Genomic DNA, 24,847 nt, shown 5'->3' on the forward strand with positions numbered 1-24,847 from the left:
CTCAAGGATCAAGAACTGTTTTGCCCTACTCCCCAGCAAATGCCACCAGGTCTGCTCTCTAGCCACGTGTAAACATGACCACCTTCATCTCTACATGGATAAAAGAGTAGTCACACCCTTGAACCAAAGCTCTGCTGAAAAGTTATATGTGATCCCATCCCAATTAGCAAAAAACATTCTAACAATACGTTACCAATTGAGTCAGGGACAGACTCAACCCTCACGCTTTATTGTTTCAAGTGACACCTTTACACTAAGTCCAAACTGTCTGGAGAAGAGTTTCTTAACCTGAATGAACCTAAATCACTAAAATCATATGCAGCATTCTAAGTGGATATGTTTTTGTGTGTTCTTTCAACAAGAAAGTCCATGACTTTCAGCATATTCTGAAAAGGATCCCTGATCTCTCTCCCAAGGTCCCAAAGAGGTAACAGTGAATAAATACATCTCCCACTCCCAACTTGCATATGCCTGCTGCTGCCAATCATCAGGAGTAGAGCTGATGCAGCAACTCGCCCCTCCCATCATCCTATTCAGCTGGAACCTACTTTCAATAACATTTTCTGGACTCCTGAGTAAGGACTTCTGGATGGTGGGCAGAATCAGATCCTTAAACTCTGAGTGGGACATGTACCGGAGCAGAGGGGCACAGTTATCCTACAAAAAAAAAAGGAGTCAAGACACCCAGCCCTCATGGGAATAGGAATAGAATAAAGGGCAGAGCTGTGTCCTAGAATTTAAAATGGGACTTGAGGTTTGTCCAGGCGAGTAAGGTACACCACCCACTCACCAACAGGTACTTCGGAGGCTTTACTTTGCTCATCAGAATGTTCTTCACGTAGAAATCCAGCAGGGCACTCTAGAGGACATAAAGATCTGGATGGACCCTGGCCCTTTAAAAGTGTCTGGCCTACAGTGTAGATCCTCTTGAAGGAGCCCCCAAAAACACAAATCAGTACCCCAAAATCTCAGTGGTAAGCACAGGGTCCCACTGATCATTCCAATCCATTTAGAAGCCCTCCAAGGTTCTCCATGGCTCCTGGGATAAAATCCAAAGACGGTGGCATAGCTTATAAGACCCTGCCTGCTCCCAAGAGGCTGTACCTTGCACCTCTCTCACCCACACCTGCCACTCCAACCGCATCAGCCTCAATGCTCCCCCCACCAGCTGACTTCTCTGCTCTTCCTCACCTCTTCACCTACTAACTCTTCTTCCACCCTCAAAGTTCCTTCACCCAAGATGTGTTCCCTGGCCCACAGCCTAGTCAGGATCCCCCAATGCAAGTGTCACAGCTTCTCACACTTTTCCTTGGTAGCATTTATCACAGTTATGATTATCTAGATGCTCATCACCTACTGTAAGATTCCTTTTCAGATTCAGTTCTGCAGGAATCATAGCTCCCTTACTCCCTGCTGCATCCCCAGCACCTGGCAGTTCTGGCACATGGCCACTGCTCAATGGAGGTGAATAAATGCCTGCATGAACAAGCAAACTACCATTCTAATAATTACACCAGGATTCACCACAAGCTAGACTACAGGGAAAACTTTCCAATTCCCTGAAGTTCGTTATTATGGCAAAAGGCCAAGGTCTCATGTGAGAAAACCAACAATGTGAGATGAGACCAACAGCTCAGGCCACAAAAGCAAAACAATACCCATTGTCACTGTGCCTGGCACTTACCTTGTGCCGATTGACCACATCCATTTCCTTGTGGCTTGTGCAGAACTGTACCAGCAGACCCAGCATGCCAGCATAGTTCTGGTTGGGTTCTAGGCTAAGAATGGCTGACAAGTACTGTTCCACCAGCCCGGGGTTCTGAACAAGAAAGCAGAAGTCAGATGTCTCAAACGGCAGCAAGGACATGGAAAAAGGATTGCCAGCCACCTCCTGCCAGCCCTGCCACCTCTTTCCACAGCTTAGTGAGCTTCTTCACAGCACCATTCACGGCATGCTTGTGGGAGCCACCCAGCACCTCCAGCAGGAGAAGGCACTGTACCTCCACCTGCCAAGACAGGGAAACACATGGGTCAGGATGTGATAAGGAAGTGGAGGTCCTGTGACCCTCACCGTCTGCCAAAGACCTTCCTCAGGTCCTTAGATCCTGGCCTCTTCCATTCAACTCCATCCTGATTCTCCCCCTCTAGGCCCTTTAATTATGCTAGCATTTATTTAATAAATATTTTAAGTGCCTACTCTGACTCAGACAAAAGGGAACAAGACATACAGGGAACAAGATAGAACTGAGGAAGAAAAAGATATTAAACAAATATAGACACAAGTGAATACATAATTTCAGTGAGACAGGTGCCATGCAGGAGAAAAACAAGGGTCCTGTCTCATATACTCCTTATCTGCCCTGACTTTCTTTCATTAAGTCCATAAACGCCTGCTGTGCAATGACCAAACAGCAGGCACCATGCTACACACTATGAATATGAAAGTAAAGCTCAAAATAGTTAATTCTAGACAACACAGAGCTCATTATCCAACCCAGAAGGCACACAGAGGTACCCAACTAAAAAACCTCAGAGACTTTATGCTTCATAAGATACCCAAAGTTACTGGGGAGCAAGGGCGATTTGCCACCCTGAGAAAATGGATATGCTTGTGAAATCAAAGCTGCTGAATTTCACTTGCCCATTTACAAAATGACACACATACAAGTTATTCACTGTAGCATTGTATCAACAGAGGACTAGGTATATATATTATGTAATTACAAACTATATGCTCTTCTGGGACAAAATCTAAGACTAAAAAACGTGAAAGAAGAAAAGTATGTACCGTGTGCTATTTTTTTTTTAATATTTATTTTTTAGTTTTCGGTGGACACAACATCTTTATTTTATTTTTATGTGGTGCTGAGGATCGAACCCAGCGCCTCACGCATGCCAGGCGAGTGCGCTACCACTTGAGCCACATCCCCAGCCCCACTGTGTGCTATCATTTTGTTTAAAAGAATATTTGGGGGCTGGGGCCTTAGCTTAGGGGTAGAGCGCTTGCCTAGCATGCCTGAGGCACTGAGTTCGATTCTCAGCATGTAAATGAATGAATAAAAAATACAGGACCAACAACAACTACAAAAAAAATTTTTTAAAACATGTAAAGAGAACATACCTGTATTCAAAAAATTATTAAGGGGAGGAACCAAGGTAGCTAGGCACAGAGGTTGGAGGGCAACCAATATAACCTTCTATACCTGCTGGATTTTGAACTTTTTTTTGGTAATACAAAAATTTTTTAAGTTTGCTGATATCACATTCAGAACTATACTGCTGTTCTCTCTCCTGGAATGTTCTAACCCTTGATCTGGGTATGGCTTATCCTCTCGTATCCCTCAGGTCCCTGCTCAAATGACACCTCCTTAGAGAAGCCCTCCTGCCACCTGCAACCATTCTATTCCCTCACCCTGCTTCTCTCAGCACTCCTATGTTCTATGGTTTACTTGTGTACTTATGTATTGTCTACCTTCCCCACAAGAGTGTAAGCTCTGGAGCTGGGGTTGTGGCTCAGTGGTAGAGCGCTTGCCTGGCACATGTAAGGCAGTAGGTTCAATCCTCAGTGCCACATAAAAAAATAAACAAAAAAAAAATAAAGGCATTTTGTCCATCTATAACTAAAAATGTGTTAAAAAAAAAAAAAAAAAGTATAAGCTCCATGGAAGCAAGGTGCTTCTCTGCCTTCTTGTTGACACATGAGCCCCCACTTTGAGAACAGCACCAGCATATGACAGGCCCTAGACCTATGCTTGAGCAACTGAATGAAACCCAACCAGCAAAGGAGAATCCAGATTCTAGACACAGAAAAACCAAGCAGCCACAAAAAACCTGATGCGTTCCTCCCATACCACAACACTCCAGGGCTGACCCACAAGCTGGGTGACTTACCTCAGATACCAGTTATAAAAATTCACTGAAGGTAAGCCATGAGCTCACCCAGGATGAACCATCTTATAAGAAACTCTTTTGGTAACAAAGAAATGCTCCATCTAAAGGGGTTCAAGAGAGTCCCAGCTCACACCAATTACAGCACATATACTACCTGGGAGATTTCAGAGTTTTAATCCATCACTAATTAATTGCTGAAGGCTACTCGTGGCTGCCCGCTGAGGTGTAGTACTACATAAGCTCCCAGGGATGTAGCCATCTATCCATTTAACTTGCTGCCTGCTTCATGGAGAGGTGCTTCTGGCTTTCTAACAGCACTTGTCATTTACAGTCACCTGATAAGTACTCTACAGTTTCTATGGCCATTTCATATGTGTTAACTGAGCCTCTCTTTCTTTTTTTTTTTTTTTTTTTTTGAGAGAGAGAGAGAGAGAGAATTTTAATATTTATTTTTTAGTTTTCAGCAGACACAACATCTTTGTTTGTATGTGGTGCTGAGGATCGAACCTGGGCCACACACATGCCAGGCAAGCGCGCTACCACTTGAGCCACGTCCCCAGCCCTAACTGAGCCTCTCTTAATAACTCCTTTTCTTTTTGCAGTGCTAGGGATTGAACCCAGGCCCTCACACTTGCTAAGTAAGTGTTCTATCACTGAAATACATCCCCAGCCCTTTTTATTTTGAGACAGGGACTCACTAAGTTGTCCATGCTAGTCTCAAACTTGCAATCCTCCTGCCTCAGTCTCCTCAGTTGCAAGGATTACAGGAATATGCCACCATACCCAGCAATAATGACTCTTAGAGATGTGAGGGTGAGTGGTACTTTTTCCCTTTTTGCAGATGAGGAAACAGGCTCAGAAAATTAAGTGATTTGGTCAAATCTCATGGCTAAAAAGCAGATCCATACCAAGATCCTCATATTCTTTTTCATTAAACCATAAATCATTTCTCTTGACCTATACTAAGCATATCTACTCATTCAAAAGAAACTCCCCACCTAGCCTATTAGGCCATCTCTAGTAAGTAGACATGTGGGAACAAAAAGTAGGGAATGTGAAAGGGAGGAGAAAATTTAGGGACCAAAAGGCAAGGCAAGAATTCTATTCCACTAGCCAGTTCAACATTGAGATCCAAATACAAGAAAAAGGATAATTATCAAGAAAAAAAAAATTATTTACACTGCTATGGTTTATGGTTTGCTTGCTTTTTGGCTATCTTTCCCACTCCAGCTTGTCAAGCCTTCCATACATGCCATGAAGGCAGGGACCATGGTCTTCTTGTGCATCACTGTATCTCCTGTGCCTCAAAGAGAAGCTCAAAACCATATTGTGAATTGATGAATATGATTATGTTGGCACTTGTGCCCAACTTCAAAAGTCACATGCCTCAGGGTAGGTCAAGTTCCTTGTCACGGTACCTGGAAGAGCACTTGCCACATCGGAGGTACTAAAATACCCCTAACTCCATGCAGAAAGCTGACCCTCACTTCTCCAATGACCTGGGAACCTACCAGTTTATTCCAGATGTCTCCTTGCCGCTTTGCTTTTGAGGGAAAGACAATGCGCACTAGAAGGCAGGTCCAGGTCAGAGCCAGCAAGGCGGCTGAGCCGCTGCTCTTACTGTAGAGGAGAGGGGAAGAGAGGGTGAGTACAGAGAACAAATATTCACCCCCACAGCCCTGCCTGGTACATAGGACCCTCTCTTGACCAAAGGGGGCAGAAACCTACTCCCTGTAAATCACCTATGACAACTAAGGACAGGAGTCAAGTCTTATTCGCCAAAGTTCCATTTCTTGGCACTTACGATCATAAAAACAAAAGGATGGCTTGCCCTGTCCAGTGCCTTGCTTCCACCAGTTTCCAGCCCTGCTTCTCAGGAAAGTGTGATTCTCCACTGAGCTGCCCATCCTCACTCCTCCCTCCACCAGAGGCTGACTCCAAGCAGACTCCAGGGCCATTCAAAGAGCAAAGAGCTAAGAACAAGGTGTGCCAGTGAGGTTCATCTGCACTAGCCTAGCCTACCTGAGCAGGACCCACCAATCCCTAAGGAGCCACAATCTTTACTGCTTACCTGGGAACACCTGCTTTGGAGCCAATGCCTGAAGACTGCAGAGAGTGCAGGAGGTTCTTGGCAGTGGCCTCTGGCTGGGCCTCAGCCAACTGCTGGATGGCTGCCTGCAGGGCCCTGCGGGAGGCTGCATCTCTAAGGGAAAGAATGAAGGGGAAAGGTGAGTGTGTGGACTTAGGCAGGGACAGGACTGCTTAAACCAAGCACTGGCCTTTCTCAGAAAAAACACAATCACACTACATTCTAGAGGACACAGACGACAGGATTAGGAAATAACTAGAGAAATCCACCTCCTCCCAGAGTTTTAAAAGTAGCTGACAAGGGCAAATAAACCATTAAGAGTATAAGGGCAGGGGCTGGGGCCGTAGCACAGTGGTAGAGCACCTGCCTCGCATGTGTGAGGCGCTGGGTTCGATCCTTAGCACCACATAAAAATAAATAAAGATATTGTGTCCAACTACAACTGAAAAAATATTTTAAAAAAAAGAGTATAAGGGCAGGGCTGGGATTTTGGCTGAGTGATAAATCGCTTGCCTAGCACATGTGAGGCCCTGAGTTCAATCCTCAGCACCACATATAAATAAATAAAGATATTGTATCCAACTACAACTAAAAAATAAATATTTTTTTAAAAGTTTCTCTTTAAAAAAAAAAAATGGGCTGGCGATGTGGCTCAAGCAGTAGCGCGCTCGCCTGGCATGCATGCAGCCCGAGTTCGATCCTCAGCACCACATACAAAGATGTTGTATCCGCCGAAAACTAAAAAATAAATATTAAAATTTTCTCTCTCTCTCTCTCTCTCTCTTTAAAAAAAAAAAAAAAAGAGTATAATGGCAGCACCTACATTTATGGAACACATATTAGGGCTTCCAACCAGGCCAAGTGCTTTTGCATGCATGATGAAGGATGGCATACACACACTGAGCACTTAGGACGAGGCAGGCATGGTTCCATGCCTTTATACTACCACCACCTATATGAGTTAGACAACAGCATCATTCCCAGTCTGTAGATGAAGAGACTGAGGCACAGAGAGGTTAAGAACTTGCCCAGCAGCTAGATATGGACCCAGGTCTAACCACTACCCCATACCATCTCTCTGTATCAAGTGCTCCAGGCACTGAGCCTCTGGTTGGGATTCACCTGTATCGATGCAGAGTCAAGCAGAACAACTTGCAGAGCCCTTTCACTGCTCCCTCTGGCAGATCTGAAACCCAAGATCACACAAAAATGGATCAATAAAAGACAAAGTGAGCATTTGCTTAAGCCAAGCATTCTGCCAGCCAGGGTCTTGGCCACTGGACGCTGACACTCCCCACATGTGGGATAAAATCCTCAGGAGGAAAAAAAACAAAAAAAAACCCTAGGAAAATGCCTGGTACAGAAAAGCTTTAGGGAGACATTTGCTAAATGAATGAAACAAAGGAAGCACAAGTGGTTTCAAAATACTCCATGCTGGGGCTGGGATTGTGGCTTAGTGGTAGAGCGCTCGCCTAGCATGCATGAGGCACTGGGTTCGATCCTCAGCGCCACATAAATATAAAATAAAGACATTGTATCCATTTAAACCTAAAAATAAATACTCTATGCTCTCCATGGAGCAGAGGTCTGGGAGTTCTGGACTATTCTGCTTCTTGTTCTGGATACTGGTAACACGACATGTTAGTGTGTAATGATTCAGCAAGCTGCTTGTATCTTTCTTTATGTACATCCTAATAAACAGTTCAAAACACAGTACAATCCAGGCATGGTGGTGTGAACCTACAGTCCCAGCTACCTGAGGAGCTGAGGCACAAGGACCACAAGTTAGAGGCCAACCTGAACAATTCAGCAAGACCCTGTCTCAAAGAAAAGAAAAGTCAATAGCACAATTCTGTAATCCCAGCTACTAGGGACAATAAGTCAGGAAGATCCCGAGTTTGAGGCCAGGCTCAGCAATTTAGGGAGACCCCGTCTCAAAAAAGGGCTGGAGATGTAGCTCAGTGGTAGAGTGCCCCTGGGTTCAATCCCCTGTACCTAAAGAAAAAAAGAAAGAAAGAAAGCATTGAAGTACCAGGACTAGAAAAGGAAAGAGACCTTAACTGGAGTGGTTTCTGAAAGTCTACAGGACCTAGGGATGGCCTGTAAGTAGTCAATAGAGACGTGCAAAGAGAAGGCAGCACATGCTCAGTGCTATTAGTAACATGAGCAGATATGCAGGGCACTGAAAGGAAGGCCCGCTGTCCCCCAGCACTCATTCAGTGCTGCTCTAAGCGCTTCACACTTGTGAACTGATTTAATTCCCACAAAGAGGGCTCTATTATTAATAAGCCCTCTTTAAGGTGAAGAAAATGAGCAACAGGAATCCAAGCAGGCCAGCCAGAGGGAATCAAGCAGTTTGGTCCACCAAGAGTGCTCAGGAATGTTAGAAAGCCAGCATGTAACAAGTGCTGAAGGCCAGACCAGAGACCGCAGACAAAGATGGGAAGCCCCCAAGAGCAAGAGATCCATGAAGGGCTCACAGGGTGCCTGCATTCCAGGCACCCAAATGAGGAAAGAGAAATGAATGAGGTACAAGGACCAAGTTCCCAGAGCTCTTAATACTGTTTTGTCAGTCTGACTTAGGACTATGTCAGTAATTAAAGGAAAAAGAGTGAGAGTAAATAGGGCCAGAAACAGGTGGTGGCTAAAAGAATGGCAAGAACAACAGCTAATATACCCTGCAAGCAAACCACAGCCAGGCGATGCGTCAAACAGCATCAGGTGTGTTTTTACTCCTCATACCAACCCTGAGACAGGTACTACTGCCATCTCAGGTTCAAAGACGAGAGACAGGCTTAGAGAGGTAAAGTGACGAGGGCAGGTCACACTACCTGTATGTGGCAAAGGCATGGCTAGAACACAGCTGAACCTCTCATCACTGATTATTGAACTAGAAAAAAATTCAGTCACAGGAAACACTGCCTCAGTGAGTCTTCCATTCAGATCTATGGAGACAAGAGTGGGGAGAGCAGAGCAGCCTCAGAGGCCTCAGGTTCAGGCTCAGGCTCAGGCTGGGCTGGGAGATATGCACCAATGGCCCCCAGGATTAGCCAGCTCTGACAAAGTCCTCAACCCCTCACCCTGGCTGGAAATATCTTATCCCATCTTTGGTTGAATTACTTGATTATCTGTTACCATAACAAATGGAGGCAAGACTCACTATACAACAGCCTTTCCTTGGACTCAAAAATTAGAATACCGAGAATTAATGATTTCATGAAGGAGTTGGTTAACTTTCCACAATCAACTTATACATCAAAGTCTAAGCACTTCACAAACACAGCTCACCCTGAACTGTAGAATTTCAGGGTGACAGAAGAGTAAAACTACCCTCAAAAGGTCCTAAGTAGGGGCTGGTTTGTGGCTCAGCGGTAGAGCGCTCGCCTAGCACGGGCAGGACCCGGGTTCTATCCTTAGCACCATATCTTCACCCCAACAACTGGGACAAAGTGGAGAATGTAGTGTTCAGCAGTCATTTCACAGGGGGAGTCAACCATTATGGCTCCACACACACATACAGTGATAACATCACAACCTGTCTTTAATAACTAGAACCATGTTGAGAAAAAAACCTCTGAGGAGGCCGTAAACTCATACACTAAAGATTATTACACAGGCAAAGTTCTCAGAAGCTCACACACAGCAATTTACTCCATTTATACACCACTTTAACAAGCTTGGGTATGTTGCTCAGACAACAGCAGTTGAGAAGCATCAAAAGAGGATGGGGTGGGCTGGGGGTGGCTCATGGCAGAGTGCTTGCCTAGCATGTGTGAAGCACCGGGTTAGATTCTCAGCACCGCATATAAATAAATAAAATAAAGGTCCATTGACAACTTAAAAAAAAAATCAACAGGGGTGAAGAGTGGTGGGAAGTAGGCTCTTCACCAATGTGAGTAGGAGCTGACAAAAGCTATGACACACAGCCATAGCTCAAACTTGAACAAATCAGGAATCTCCTAGAGAGCTCAGGACCCACCCCAGGGCTTTCTGAATTGTTTCTGAGTTGCTGGTTGAGCTGAGAATCTCTGAAACAAGTTCTGAGGCAATGCTGATGCTAACAGTTTAGGAACCACATTGTGACAACCAATGCTGTACAATAAAACAAACACATCAAGACGAAATTTAAAAAACCAATGAGGACTTATTAAATGAAGGCAAAATGATCTTACACAGCCCCATAGGTCATGTCAGTTAGTAGGCACGATGAGGACAACTAGCTGTGCCTGGCGTTTCCCATCACATGCTCCCCAGGCCCTGGGAAAGTAAGTTTTCAGCAAAAAAGAGGTTCAATGAAAATACTGTATTAAAAAAACACTTAATAGGGCTAGGAATGTAATTCAATACTCAAGTGCTTGCAAAGTTTCTACAAGGTCCTGAGTTCAAACCTCAGAATTGAAAAAAAAAAAAAAAATGAGTGCAGTGGCATCCACCTATAATCCCAGCAATTCAGGAAGTTAGGGGCAGGAGGCTCTCAAGTTCAAGACTGACCTCAACAGCTCAGCAAGACCCTGTCTCAATAAAAACCAAAAAGGAGTGGGGATATAGCTTAGTAGTAGAGCACCCATGGGGTCAATCCCCAGTACTTAAAAAAAAGAAAGAAAGAAAAGAACACTATTAAGTGTTCTTTTCAAAAACAGTTTGTTGTAAATGTCCCAGATGAGTATGAGAAAACATCTCCCAAATTTACAGGAATTCTTTACTGCTCAATCATCTGCTACCATCTTGCTGACTTGCATGAACACACATTGAGAAAAACTGTGCTCCAAGTCACAAGAATGCTTTTGTACCCATATTCTAAAGAAAGACTGTTGGGCCAGGTAGAGCAGTGCAAACCTGTAATCCCAGCTTCTCAGGAAGCTGAGGGAGGAGAATCACAAGTTCAAAGCCAGCCTCAGCAATTCAGTAAGCCCCTGAATAACTTAGCAAGACCCTATGTCAAAATAGAAAAATAAAGGGCTGAGGATATAGAGCAGCAATAAAACACCCCTGGGTTGAATCCCCAGTACCAAAAACAAAAAGAAAGAAGGATTGTTGGTATCTTCTAGAAACATTTCCAATTGAAATATATAAAAACTATAAAAAGCTTTGATACCTGAATGAAAAAAATCTCCACTAACCCAAATGTTTCAACTGTTTCAACGCACATTATAACAAACAAAGTGAAGGCAGAAGTTGTGCAGAGCAAGAAAAAGAAGATCACAGCTCTAAGAAGAAATTATTTTTAAATGGAATAGTATACAGGCAATAAGATGGTAAATAAATACCTTTTCCAGCAACACACTTTCCTAGTTCACCCAGGATTTCTCTCCGTTCCTTCACACTGGCTGTTGTTACCTTCCCCGCAAAACGCTTTAGTGTCTCGGAAACCTGTGAAGACCAAGCCCACAAAAACAGTTTCACCAGGTAGACTACAGAACAATGAATGTGTATGTGCACACGAGTGTGTATGTGCTGGAACTGTGCACAACTGGCACTGAGGCTGGATAATTCTTTGTGGGAGTGTGTTGCCTTTACCCCTTATAAGATTTTACTAGCATTCCTGGTCTCTACCCACCAGCAGTCATTCTCCTCCCCAAGCAGTCTTTGTCTTTGTGGTGGTGCTGGGGTTTGAACCTAGGGCTTCATGCATTTGAGGCAAATACTCTACCAACTGATCTATATCCCCAGCCCTTCCCCCAAGCAGTTTTGAAAATCAAAATCTCCCAATGTTGTCAAATGACTCCTGGGGAACAAAATCATGGCCCAGTTGAGATGCACATTTTAGACTTGGGCCAAAATAGGAAGGCAAAGGGCAAAAACCTGTCGACAGAAATATCTTTTCAGAACTACCCAAAACCTAGAGAAGGCCTATGTGCCCAGTATGTTCCTTTTACATTATCCCACTTTATCATCTCACAGGGGAATGTCAGTATCCTGGCCAGTCTAGCTGAGCACAAGTGCACTAGCTAAAGGTAAAAGATTAAAAGGTTGGAGCCCAGTTCTGCCCCTAATTAGCTGTAGAAACTCAAGTCAAATAATGTCACCTCCTGATCTTCAGTTTCTTCATCTATCCGGGACAGATTATAGCACCTATTTCATATGACTGCTGTGGCAATTAATGAGTTAAAGAAATACAGCACTTGGGCTGGGGTTGTGGCCCACAGGTAGAGTGCTCGCCTAGCATGTGTGAGGCACTGGGTTCGATCCTCAGCATCACATGAAAATAAAGATATGGTGTTCACCTATAACTAAAAAAAAGAAACACAGCACTTACTCATCTTGAGCCCAAACTGGTTACTAACACTAACAAGATTGCAAGAATAGCACCAGTAGCCCCATCTCATTAGTGATGAAGGAACCACCTCCAAGAGGGGAAGTCATTGCTCAGAGTGCAGCCCAGAGTCACAGCATCTGCATTTTTGAAACTAAGCCTGAAACCAAATAAGTGCATAAACTGATGCCAAGTCTTTAGCTTTCAACAGCCATCTGAGTTAACACAGCTATAGTCCCCTGCTAGGGACATAAGCATAAGACCCAGGGAGGTGGCCAGTGTGCATATATTTCTGAAAGCCCAAGAAAATCTACTTCTGAGCAGTATTCTACAAGCCACAAAGTGGGCAGGTTGTGGATGCATGAGCGAGCAGTAGAGAAGGACTCGGTAACACATAAGGGCCATCGTGATATTTTTGAGGATATTTCACAGGCAGCTCTCATTAGTAGTATAACTCAACGGGGCCAGAGAAATAAAATGAGGCTGCATTTTTTTCTTTTTCTGCTTAAATCCCTGTTTTAATTCTTTTGGCAATGAACAAACTGATGTCCAAACTTCTATATAAATGATGGTTTTAACCTAAACCAGTCTTTACCCTCAGTCCATACCTCTAAATATGGAGGCAATGTTGCTCATGCTGATTCTTCTTGATTTTTCAGTTTCACTGTTTTCCTACCTTCCTCCTCGGACCCCACCACACGCTCTCTACGCTTCCCCAGTGTAAGTTCCCAGTGTTGTCATAGGGACTACCTAAGAAGTCAGTGTTTGCATTATATATAGGTATTCAACTTCCATGTCATTAACTGTTTTGTCTTTTGCAGCGCTGGGGATTGAACTCTGGGCCTACTACACACTAGGTAAAATAACTGTTTCTTATCCTGCCAGCATTTTGATTTTTCTGGAGTTAATAACCACCTCACCTCACTTCGGTTTGCTTTATCTATTCTTACTAATAATTCAAAACTTTCAGTTGTTTTAATTTGATACATTTAAACAGATCAGAAATTTCAGCAAATTTTATTCTCCTGAAGGAATGTCTTTTGATTTTCTGTCCTTCCACAATCTGGTAGGTGACCCTCTACAGTTGAAGTCCAGTTTATCACCTTGAAAATGTACTCTTTTCTTATTACTGTCCAGGTGAAGAATAAACATCCTCCATTCTGAGGAGTTCTTGCAAGTCTGAAACTGTTCTAGCCTCATAGGTGACCAAAGTTTGTCTAGACTCAGAATTCTAGGTTGCACTCATTTTTCTTCAGAAAACAGAAGACATTTTTCCATTGAGTTCTAACTCTCAAGTTGTGGTTGTGAAGTCCAATGTCATTCTTTTTTTGTTTTGTTTTTGTCTTTTTTTGTGTGTGTGTGTGTGCTGGGGATTGAACCCAGCGGCACCTTACCATTGAGCTACATCTACTGCTTTTTCATTTTGAGACAGGGTCTCACCAAGTTGCTGAGGCTGCCCTCAAGCTTGCGATCCTCCTGCCTCAGCCTCCCATATTGCTGGGATTACAGGAGTGTGCCACTGTGTCCAGCTTCTGACTTTGTATTCTCTGGGTAAGACCTGATTTTTCTCCCTAGAAGCTTCTGGATTTTCTCTTTGCTTCAGGGTTCTGAAATTTCAGGATAATGTACTTTGTTCTGAGTCAATTTTTACTACTGTGCTGAGAACTTTTGGGTTAGAAACACATCCTTCACTTCAGAGACAGTTTCTTGACAATTTCCTTGAATATTAGTCCTATACTAGTGCTCCCAGAGCAGTGGTCCTCTGCTCTACAGTCTTCATAGAGAAAACCTGTAGTCTTTTGCGAGTGAGGAACAAAAGATCTGGGAATCTGGACTGAGGTTGTACAGCGCTTGCCTAATATGGGTGAGACACTGGGTTCCATTCTCAGCATGGCATATAAATAAATGAATAAAATAAAGGTCCATCGACAACTAAAATGTGTGTATATGTATATAGTTAAATTTTAAAATAAATTAAAGGGGCTGGGGATGTGGCTCAAGCGGTAGCGCGCTCGCCTGGCATGCGTGAGGCCCAGGTTCAATCCTCAGCACCACATACAAAGATGTTGTGTCCGCCGAAAACTTAAATAAATAAATAATTCTCTCTCTCTCTCTCTAAAAATAAAATAAATTTAAAAAAAAAAAAAAGACCTAGGAATCTGACTGCATCTGAACATGGCTTTCAGCCAGTCCTCCTCAACCTAGCTCCTCCTCTAACCCTGATTCAAGGTTAGCTGATACCATCAATCCCCACTTTCAGAGATTCTACAATGTATTTTCAGGTTGATTCTCAGCTTTCCTACCTGCTAGGATCAGGATTCATTTCCTTGGAACTGCTAAATCTTTTACCACTCATTGACACTTTCTAGCTTCCAAAAGTTTACTGTTGCTGTCTGCTTCCCTTCTCCCAATCCTTATGGGAATTGAGAGAGAGAGAGAGTGTGTGTGTGTGTGTGTGTGTGTGTGTGTGAGAGAGAGCATGTGTGTGTGTGTGTGTGTCTGTCTGAGATTCAAACCCAGAGCCACCTGCATGCCAGACATGTGCTCGACTACTGAGCTACATTCTCAGTCCCAAATTTTTTTTTTTTTTTTTTTTTTTTAATAACACTGGGGATGAACCCAGGCCCTCACACATGCTAGACAAGAACTTCACCACTGGGCTAGACACCAAGCCCTTTTATTTTATTTTATTTTTTAATATTTATTTTTTTAGTTTTCGGCGGACACAACATCTTTGTTTGTATGTGGTGCTGAGGATCAAACCCGGGCCGCACGCATGCCAGGCAAGCGTGCTACCGCTTGAGTCACATCCCCAGCCCAACTTTTTATTTTATTTTGAAACAGGCTCTTGCTAAGTTGCCCTGGCTAACCTCGAACTTTCAATCCTCCTGCTTTAGCCTCCCAAGCAGCTAGGATTACAGGTATACACCATGCATTCAGTTTGAATTTAACTTTTTTCCCCCAACTCCTTGTCTCCCCATTCACAATACAGACCAGGCACAGAGCCTAGGCTGAGGTATACTTTGCTTCCTCTTTATATACAGTATAAGAGCACAGGGGTTGAGTGTGTAGTTCAGTAGAAGAATGCTTGTCTAGCATGTGCAAGGCCCTGGGTTCAATCCCCAGCATACCTCCCCACCAAAAAGGAAAAAAAAAAAAAAAGTACTATACACAATAACACATCCAGTGGTGAGCACCAAGATGCCTTGATTTTATACTTTCATTTATTTTATCTAACTTACAAAGCCACATGCCTAGTGGCTACCATACTGGACAACACAGTTCTAGAGAAAAAGACTCTTTTACGCCTGAGTATTAACATTACATATTAAACATATCATTCCAATACCCAACAGACTAAGATACTTTTCTTCCTAGGATTTAGTATAACATAACTTTAAACAAATTAACAGCCCCTGGCATGGGAAACCCTCACTAAAATTCTCCTGAATGTTCAGGTTAAGTGATCACTTTTCTGCCTCGCAGCCCGCGCACCCACACACATCAATCTTCTCAAGTGGAGATCAAGTGAGCTAAATTGTCCTTTAGATACCGGTTTCTTTTTTCCCCTGGTATTGTTTTTTCACCTTTAAATGCAGCTGCAAAGGAGGCTAGATGGAGGGAAATGGTTTTCCTAAGTCTTTTCTGAACTACAAGAAACCCACAGGTGTTAACACTCAAGAGTGCCAAGACTCTTCTTGGGTAGGGGCAGTTCTTGCTGTAACCCTGCACCTAGTAAGAACAACCCAAACATACCAAACCCTCCATAATTGCACTGAATCTCACCAACAACCCTATATAATAGGTGCCATTTCAATCCCCTCTTACAGACGAAAAGATTGAGTCTTGGCGAGGTGAAGTCCCTTGTCTAGAGTCTCACAAAAATCGATGAGGTGGGACTCAAACCCAAATCTGTATGAACCCAAAGATTACTAAATCCCTACACATAGTAGGTGCTCGAAAAATACTGAATACAAAGTTTAAAGAAGACTCGGCGCTGGTCCGGAGCTCACAGCTTTGGAAAAACAGAGCGGAGACTCCGAAAGGTGAACTTCTGCAACTGAGAGGTCAGGGCAAGGCCCCGCAGGTCTCCAGCTGCTCAAGCCGGAGCTCCTGCCTCCCCGAGCCCGGGATCGGTCTGCGCCGCCCGGGCCGCGTCGGGAGCCGCGAGGAGCCGGCCCGAGGCCCCTGCGCCACGCCCTCCGCAGCCGCCATACCCCGCACCCTTAGGTTGAGCGGTCTGGCCCGACCGCTACGGTCCGCGCCCAGGCGCTGGCCGCGTTGGCCCCGCAGCCGCCCACCTCACCTGCGTGTCGGCCGCCATCCTGCCGGCGCTGACTCCGGAACCGCTTCCGGAGCGCTTCCGGGTCATAGCGGGGCCCACGCGGCAGGGCGAGGCCTGAAGCGCGCTGGGTCCTTGGCGCCCCCGGGCGGGATGGCGGCCGCAGCAGCCTTTGCTTGGACTTAGGTACCCAGGGCGCTGGCTGCCAGCGTCTGTTCTTCCGACCCGGGTCCCAGCTTCTCAGCCTGGCCTGGAGGGAGACGAGGGTCCGAGGATTTGTAAAGTGGTGAGACCACCCTGCAGCCCCCAGCCACTTAGAGCCGCAGGCGCAGCCAGGACACCCCCTCTTAGGCCTTCCTGGTACGTTGCATTCCGTAGAGAAACTACGAATGTGGCTCCCAGACCGCCACAACTGAACTAGGTTGAGACGGAGTTTGCAATTCCTTGGGGAATGACTTGGAGAGGGCCTGAAAATGGGTAGATAGGGCATCAAGGAAAGACGCAGGAGAAGCCTGGCCTGGGGAAATGCTGGACGGCCTAGACTGGGAGTAAAAGTAAAGATCACGAGGTGGGAGGATGCAGGGGGTAGGAAGAAGCCCTAGCGAGTTGCCTCAGTTTTACCCAGTATGGTTGCTCTCTGGAGGATCTCCAGTTTAGTTTGGTCCAGGACTAGCAGTGGCTTTCAATCTTTTTTGACAGCCCAAGTTACAAATATATCATGATCCAGCACAGATCTATCTGTACGTGAACTCGAAGCTTTATGACAAAATACCTATCCTTTCAATTGCCAAGTAGTAAGCTCTCCAGAACTGACCTGGCATTACTTGAATGCCTATCTTAAGTGAAATACTCCTTAGAGGAACCCATGTAAACAAGAATTCTTGTGTAAAAATAGAGTAGTCCCCCTTCATCTTCAGTTTTGCTTTCAACAGTCTCTCCCCACACACCCCCCCCCCCAACTATTATCTTAAAGTATGGAATAGAAAAACCCTGGAAACATTTCATGTTTTAACTTGCATGCTGTTTAGTGTGAATATTGCACCCTCCCTACTGGGACATGAATCATCCCTGTCTAGTCTATCCAAACTGAAGCTACCTCAGCAGCCATCTTAAAACCCACTGCACAACCAGGGTTTATATTCCAGTAACCCTTATTTTGCTTTAAGGGCCCCAATTTAATTATAGCTTAATTGTTCCATTTGATTAGTAATAACCTCTAATTGTACCAAACTTCATAAATGAAAACTTAGGTCTGTAAGGAAAAATCAGTAATCAGCCCTCAAACTTCAAGGCTGGGGATGTGGCTCAAGCGGTAGCATGCTCTCCTGTAGTGCGTGGGGCACTGGGTTCTATCCTCAACACCACATAAAAATATTGTGTTCACCTAAAACTAAGTAAATATTTTTAAAAAAAATTCAAGGGTTCCACATGTAGATCCAACTAACTACATATTTTTAAAAGCTGGCTCTATTTAGCATGTGTTCATTATTCCCTGAATACATATTACATTGTATTAGGTATTAAGTACTCTATACACTATTTTATATGATTTTATAAAAGGACTTAAGCATTGGCAGACTCACATCCAAGAAGGTCCTAGAACCATTTCCTACAGATACTGAGGGACACCTGTATGTGTAATTTTTTACATCAAACTGAGGTTTTGAACATATCCCCTGTGGATAAGGAGGAACTACCATACCCTAGAAGAGCAGTATTTTCATTCAGACTCAAAAAAGAACCCATCCAAATATCAACCTCAGAGCTAGGAAGTAGCTCAGTGGAAAGCACTTGCCTTGCACGCACAATGCCCTGGATTCAATCCCCAGTTCCAAAAAAAGGGACAAAAAGAAAACGCAAATATCAACTCCAAATACAAAGTTCTCATGTTTATACCATTGTTTAGTTTTTAGCATTAAGTACTATAAATCTCAAAATGTAGAAAATGAAGAGTTCAGAAACTTAAGAAGTAAGCCTTTATTTCTTTGTTTTGCATATAAAGCTGAGTTGTTGCTTTTTGGTGATTAGTCAAAGAGACCAAATCCCATATCCTCATCCGACTCCTCCGACTCTTCCTTGGCTTCAACCTTGGCTGGGGCCGCAGCAGCAGCAGCAGGAGCAGCAGTAGTAGCAGCAGCCACTGGGGCAGCAGCCACAAATGCAGATGGATCAGCCAAGAAGGCCTTGACCTGAAGAAAAGTCAGTGGTCAAAGTGGTCATCCACACCCCTCTACCACCCACAAGCTTCCTGCCTTTGTATGGCTCAAAATAAATAACTACAACGTCTAAGCCAGTATAGCCTTTCTAGTCAAATCCCTGCAGGGGAACATAGGTATGGCCTAGTGACGGGGATTAAGGCCCAGCTCTTGCCCACAGCCCACCTCTCTGGATCTCCTATCATTTCTAAAGTGAGAATACATTTCCCTTGTCCCCAATCTCTTTAAGCTCTTAAATAAAAAAAGGAGCTGGGCGTGGTGGCAGACACCTGTAATCACAGCTTCTCAGAGGCTGAGGCAGGAGGATCACGAGTTTAAAGCCAGCCTCAGCAAAAGTGAGGTGCAAAGCAACTCATTGAGACCCTGTCTCCAAATAAAATACATAAGAGGGCTGGTATCAAAAAAATAAATAAAAAGGCTGGGGTTGTGGCTCAGTGCTTAAGCACCCCTGGATATGGTAACAAAAGGACTAACTCAATAAAGCTACTGTTTGTTACCCTGTCAGGCCTGCTGTGGTCCTGGGTGAAATCTTACCTTCTCAGCAAGTGGGAAGGTGTATTCAGTCTCCACAGACAAAGCCAGGACCCTCTTGTACCCATTGATGATAGAATGGGGTACTGATGCAACAGTTGGATAACCAATCTGCAGACAAACACTAGCAACATTGCGGACACCCTGTGGGAGAAAAGAGAAAGATTACATTTTAGTGAGATACCCTAAAGGAAAAAAAATAAAAAACAGTGAAGACCAAGGAAAGCTTGGTCTTCATAGCAGCTCAATCTCAAAGGAGACATTTCATCTTACACCAAATGCTCCTAGCAGGGCAATTCAAACGGATGAGTTTATAAAATGTTTTTGCACTTATTCCAAACCCAGGTATTCAATACACCATGATGGTGGTGGCTACCTGAAAAGTCACCATTTTGTGAAAAATAAACTGTTAATAGTCATTGACTTCAATATATGAGATAAAAACTTGACAAGTGCTCTTTCCATATCCACGGAAGACTGGTTCCAGGACCCCTCCACAGATACCAAAATCTGTGGATACTCAAGTCCCTCATATAAAATAGTGTAGTATTTGCATATTACTTACAAACATCCTCCTTACACCTTAAATCGTCTTCGTCTTGAAATTACTTTTAATAACTAATACAATGCAAATACCATATAGTTATTATACTATGTTGTTCAGGGAATGACAAAGAAAAAAAAGTGTGCACACATTCAGTACTTATTTCCTTTTTAGCAAACTTGAATTGGTTAAACCTATAGATGCAGAACCCACAGATACAAGAAAAAAGGAATTACATCTTCTATCATTATTATTCCTTAAAGACATTTTAATGGCAGAATTAGGCACGACAATGTCAAAAATAAGGACAACCAGTCATCCCCAACAAAGGGCACTTGGCAATGTTAACTTTTATCTATTAAACTGTCACTTCTCTTTCAAGTCATGACACTATTCAAAATTTCATGTCTCATCATTGCAGGCCCTGGAATAATAACCCTTACTGCATGCCCAGCATTTTTCTAAGGCCTTATCCTCATTAAATCTTTCAATAATCTTACAGTATACAAGAGTAAATAACCTGCCCAACTCTGGTACTTGTCATGTTCCCAACCATTAACGTAGGAAGGAGCGGAGCTGGGTAGCACATACTTCCAGGAAGCGTGAATGCAGAGTCTCCTCTGTGATGTCAAGCACTTCAGGGTTGTAGATGCTGCCATTGTCAAACACTTGCTGAATGATCAGCCCAAAGGAGAAGGGGGATATGTTCAGCATGTTCAGCAGGGTAGCTTCGCTGGCTCCCACTTTGTCTCCAGTCTTTATCAGCTGCACATCACTCTGAGGAATAAAGTAACAGTGCGCAATTAATACCTGGACATCCAGCAGTCCTACAGCCTCCAGGAGAAGCCCCCCATATGCCCAGCTCGCACTGGCGAGCCTGGTCTACTCACCAGGATTTCAATGGTGCCCCTAGAGATTTTAGTGGTAATGCCCAAAGCCTGGAAGAAGGAAGTCTTCTCGGGCCCCAGACCAGTGTTCTGGGCTGGTACGGTGACTTCACATGGTGCAATGGCACCAGCACGGGCAGCAGCTGGAACCTGAACAATGAACAGTGAGAAAAGTCTCTCTGACACAATATGGAAGAGATCAATTTTGCTTTAAGAAGCCAAACTCAAAAAGTTTTTTATCTAACCTAATTCTCCCCTTACCTTATTGGCCAGCAGCATGTCCCTGATCTCAGTGAGGTCCTCCTTGGTGAATACAAAGCCCACATTCCCCCTGATATGAGGCAACAGTCTGCAAAGAGAAGTTCACAAGAGATGTTACCTGAAAGCACCATTCTTCTCCAGGAAAAGGGAGAAGGGCACTAGGAAAGGAGGACAAAGTTGACAGAAGCATTGACTGACTTCTCTAGAGCTGGGTTGTTTTCCAGATGCCCTCGAATGGCCTTGCGCATCATAGTGTTTTTGCCCATCAGCACCACAGCCTTCCCCCGGAGGGACATTCGGATCTGCTGCATCTGCTTGGAGCCCACATTGTCTGCTCCCACAATGAAGCATTTTGGATAGTCATCCAAAAGTTGCTACAGAAACAAGCAAAGTTTAGCAGGAGGAAGGCGGAAAAAATGTCAGCAGAAACTAAACCCCATAATCACTCATTTCCATCTTCTTTTCTTCCAACCTTTTGAAGTCCCTCTATATTGGGCCAGTCTTACCCATCAGATCCTCCTGAATTATAACACTATCATATTTGATCCTGATTTGCTTGCTATGTATACTAAAAACTAGCTTTCTATGTTTAATCAAAGCTTTTTAAATGTACATTTAGTGGGGCTGGGGTTGTGGCTCAGTGGCAGAGTGCTTGCCTGCCATGTGTGAGGCACTGGGTTCAATCCTGAGCACCACATAAAATTAAATAAGAATAAAATAAAGGTATTGTGTCCATCTACAGCTAAAAAAAAAAAATTAAAAAAAATAAATATACATTTAGTTTCCATTGTTCTCTTTTTCCAATTGTGAAATGTTTCTGATTCATCAAAATGGCTGCATTAACAGAAAACTGTTCCCAATAAGTTGATCATCTGATGACACGGACTTTAGGCAATCAAAACATAAAGCAAACACTGCAAAACACCACTTGTAGAATGTACATTGTGTACTTACAGATTCAAGTTTTTTGTTTGAAAATCTTCATGACAGAAGTACAACACTAAAATACAGACTAAGCTCTACAATGTGGCCTAGTTCCTAAAGAGCAACACAGTTTCAGACTAAGGAAGCCCCACCTCAAAAGCCATTCAAAATAAGTCACTGGACACTGAATTTCTTGACCGACAGGTCCTAAATGTGTAATAACATGGCTCTTTACAATGAGTCACTCCTTGTCTCAGATCTCCCCAAAAAGGTAGGCAAGGGAACAAAGTATGACATTAGCTAAGATAAACTATTTGACTTGCCTGAGCCTTTTCATCCACAAAGCACGCTGGGGGGGGGGGTCATCAGGGGAAATTAAGACTATAGGAGATATGCCCCAAATTGCCTAATTCAGTAGCTGTCACCAAGAAACAGCACCTGGCAAGTGACTGTCCCTATTAGCGCCCAGGAACACATGATGGTTGGCCACAGCCCACTCCGCACTTACGATGATCTTAAGGAAGTAGTTGGACTTCCAGGTCGCCCTGTCTTCCCTGGGCATCACGACGGTGCGTCAGGGATTGCCACGCAGGGTTTAAAGACGATGTCACTGAAGGGAGAAAGGGAGCTCAGACCCCGCCACCCCGACACCTGTCCTTTGGTCTGAGGCCTTTGTGGTGCTAACCACGCGCCAGCGCCCGTCGGGCCTGGACCAGCAGCCGCCATCAGCTGTGGAGCGCGATCCGCCGCCGAGGTCCCAGGCGGGACTGGTCGGGGTCCCATAGTCCCCAAACAGCGCTCCGCCACATACATACACACACACGCGCGCGCACAGACACTCCGATCACCCAAAGATCCCAGGCTTCCTGCCACCAGCCCACCGCATGGAACAGGCGGCAGCACAAACCTCTCACGAGGACGCCTGGCGAGAAAAGGGCCGCGCGCCAGCGCGTGTCTTTTATATGTTAATGAAGGAGCCAATCAGAAGCCGAGGACAGCACCCCTGCGTATTGGCTGATGCTGGCGCTCAATCGGACGAGCCGAACTAATGTAGGCAACCATTGGATGACATCGCTGCCACTCTGGCCAACCGGAAGCCACCTTTAAGCAGGGTAGTTAAGGAAGACGCTACCTTGTGTTGGAAGAGCTCTCTCTTTTTCAGAGCCTCTGCCCCCTGCTGGGGTGGAGTTACGTTTGAATAGGAGCTACATTGTGTGAATTAAGACTCGGTGTGTCCCATTGCCACTTGACCAACTCGGCAAACTGTAGGGTATGACGACGAGTTAAGAAATAAATCGCAACTACCTTAGAAACAAAATGGTTTGTTGCCTCCTATTCCACCAAAACAGGGATCCTTTAAAACCTAAGTCCTTATCTGCTCAAACTCGTCAAATCCTCCACACTTAACTCAGAGTAAAAGCCTAAAATTTACCCAATCTTCACCCCATAATCTCATCTGTCTTCCCACTGATTCTTTCACCATCATCTCATGTATTTTCCCACTGACTTTCACTTCTAACTAGACCATTCTCAATTTGCTGCTTTTCCAAAGCACTCCTGACTTTTGTTAGGGCTATTTGCATGGCTCTTTCCTCTATCTGGACCACTCCTAGCCCAAAGAATTCACCTACACCAAGTCTTGAGGCTAACATCACCTGCTGAATGTGGCATACACTGACTTTGGTATTTAAAATTACAAAAAAAAAAAAAAAACTCACTCCTACTCTCCCTCACTCTGCCCCCTCCCCCATACACTTACATCTTCTCACTCATTATATAATTTATTTCATTATTTTTTGTCTGCCTCTTCCTGCAGGAATTCCAACTCCACAAGTGAACAGACTTATGTCCTGTGCGTGGTGTAGTAGACATATAGTAAGTTTTTGCTGAATGAATGAATGCAGGACTTGCAGCTAGATGATTCTGCCACTTACTAGCTGTGATGTCATCTTAAAAAGTGATTACACCTTGCGGACCCTGTTCCCCCCACCCTTCCCCACCCCTGGTACCAGGGATTGAACCCAGTGAGCCACATCCCCAGCCTCTGCCCCATTTATTTATTTATTTATTTATTTTGGTATTGGGGATTGAACTCAGGGGCACTCGACCACTGAGCCACATCCCCAGCCCTATTTTGTATTTTGAGACAGGGTCTCACTGAGAACCTTCTTAGCACCTTCTAAATTGCTGGGGCTGGCTTTCAACTCACGATTCTCCAGCCTCAGCCTCCCAAACCACTGGGATTACAGGCTTGTGCCACCATGCCCAGCCCCCAGTCCCTTTTTAATATTATATTAGAGACAGGATCTCACTGAGTTGCTTTAGGACCTCACTGAGTTGCTGAGACTTGAACTGGCGATCCTCCTGCTTCAGTCTCCCAAGCCACTGGGATTATAGATGTTCACCCCTGCACCCCGCCTATTTCCCATTCTTTAACTGTAAAACAGGGATAATAATTATACCCACATTCTAGCATTGTTATGAGGATTAATTATATGTTAAGACAACATATTTCCTGGGATAGAAGAAAGTCAATAAATGTTAGCTTATAATTACATTGAACAGTTATTTCAATAATTGTATTATTTGAATAATTGTACAATAAAAATTTGGGGATGTTTCACCCTATCTTCACCCTCTTCACTTGACCAATTTAGATATTTCCAATGAGTTTACTGGACCATATATGACCAACAAACAGTTGGCTATAACTGTATACAGTCCCAAGTTCTGTGTCTAGAAATTTTCCCCCAGCAAGGCTGGTCTAAAGGTGAAGTTCTGACATGCCTATCTTGCATCTAATTTTATTATGGTGCCTCCTTGGATAGTTATTCATGAAGCCATCTTTTTGCATCACAGTTAACGGGAACTATTCCCAGACCTGACCAAATCCATCTACAGGAGTGGGATCCATGAATGTGTATTTTAATTTTTTGTATATGTGGTGGTGCTGGGGATTGAACCCAAGA

The 24,847-nt window shown here is 44.2% G+C and overlaps 2 protein-coding genes and 1 pseudogene across 2 annotated transcripts in view; all 3 read right to left on the reverse strand.

Moving 5' to 3' along the window:
• The window catches only part of Gcn1 (GCN1 activator of EIF2AK4), a 61,931-nt gene extending 45,362 nt beyond the window's left edge, over positions 1-16,569 (reverse strand). The window contains exons 1-9 of the mRNA XM_027923334.2: positions 16,540-16,569; positions 11,248-11,350; positions 7,103-7,166; positions 5,963-6,094; positions 5,403-5,511; positions 1,908-2,006; positions 1,685-1,819; positions 791-859; positions 549-657 (exon numbers count right to left, since the gene is read on the reverse strand). Of these exons, the coding sequence (XP_027779135.1) occupies positions 549-657; positions 791-859; positions 1,685-1,819; positions 1,908-2,006; positions 5,403-5,511; positions 5,963-6,094; positions 7,103-7,166; positions 11,248-11,350; positions 16,540-16,557 (838 nt within the window). The 5' untranslated portion in view covers positions 16,558-16,569. The remainder of the gene's footprint in view (positions 1-548; positions 658-790; positions 860-1,684; positions 1,820-1,907; positions 2,007-5,402; positions 5,512-5,962; positions 6,095-7,102; positions 7,167-11,247; positions 11,351-16,539) is intronic.
• LOC114081914 (small nucleolar RNA SNORA51) lies at positions 15,201-15,322 on the reverse strand (annotated as a pseudogene).
• A 1,908-nt stretch (positions 16,570-18,477) lies between the features above and the next one.
• Positions 18,478-22,810, reverse strand: Rplp0 (ribosomal protein lateral stalk subunit P0). Its single transcript, XM_027923335.2, has 8 exons — positions 22,786-22,810; positions 22,387-22,488; positions 21,153-21,328; positions 20,955-21,042; positions 20,697-20,843; positions 20,398-20,583; positions 19,266-19,406; positions 18,478-18,704 (listed from the first exon to the last, which is right to left on the reverse strand). The coding sequence occupies exons 2-8, from the start codon at positions 22,438-22,440 to the stop codon at positions 18,540-18,542; spliced, it is 957 nt and encodes a 318-aa protein (XP_027779136.1). The 5' UTR covers positions 22,441-22,488; positions 22,786-22,810; the 3' UTR covers positions 18,478-18,539.
• Positions 22,811-24,847: the final 2,037 nt, after the last annotated feature.

Source organism: Marmota flaviventris, chromosome 1 (genome assembly GCF_047511675.1).
Source record: "Marmota flaviventris isolate mMarFla1 chromosome 1, mMarFla1.hap1, whole genome shotgun sequence".
In the NCBI taxonomy this organism is placed as follows: Eukaryota; Metazoa; Chordata; class Mammalia; order Rodentia; family Sciuridae; genus Marmota; species Marmota flaviventris.

Coding starts and splice junctions, on each gene's coding strand:
- Rplp0 (XM_027923335.2), bottom strand. CDS start 22,440: ATGCCCAGGGAAGACAGGGCGACCTGGAAGTCCAACTACTTCCTTAAG. Junction 21,329..22,386: donor ACTACTTCCTTAAGATCATC/GTAAGTGCGGAG, acceptor TTGTTTCTGTAG/CAACTTTTGGATGACTATCC. Junction 20,844..20,954: donor ACATGCTGCTGGCCAATAAG/GTAAGGGGAGAA, acceptor TTCATTGTTCAG/GTTCCAGCTGCTGCCCGTGC.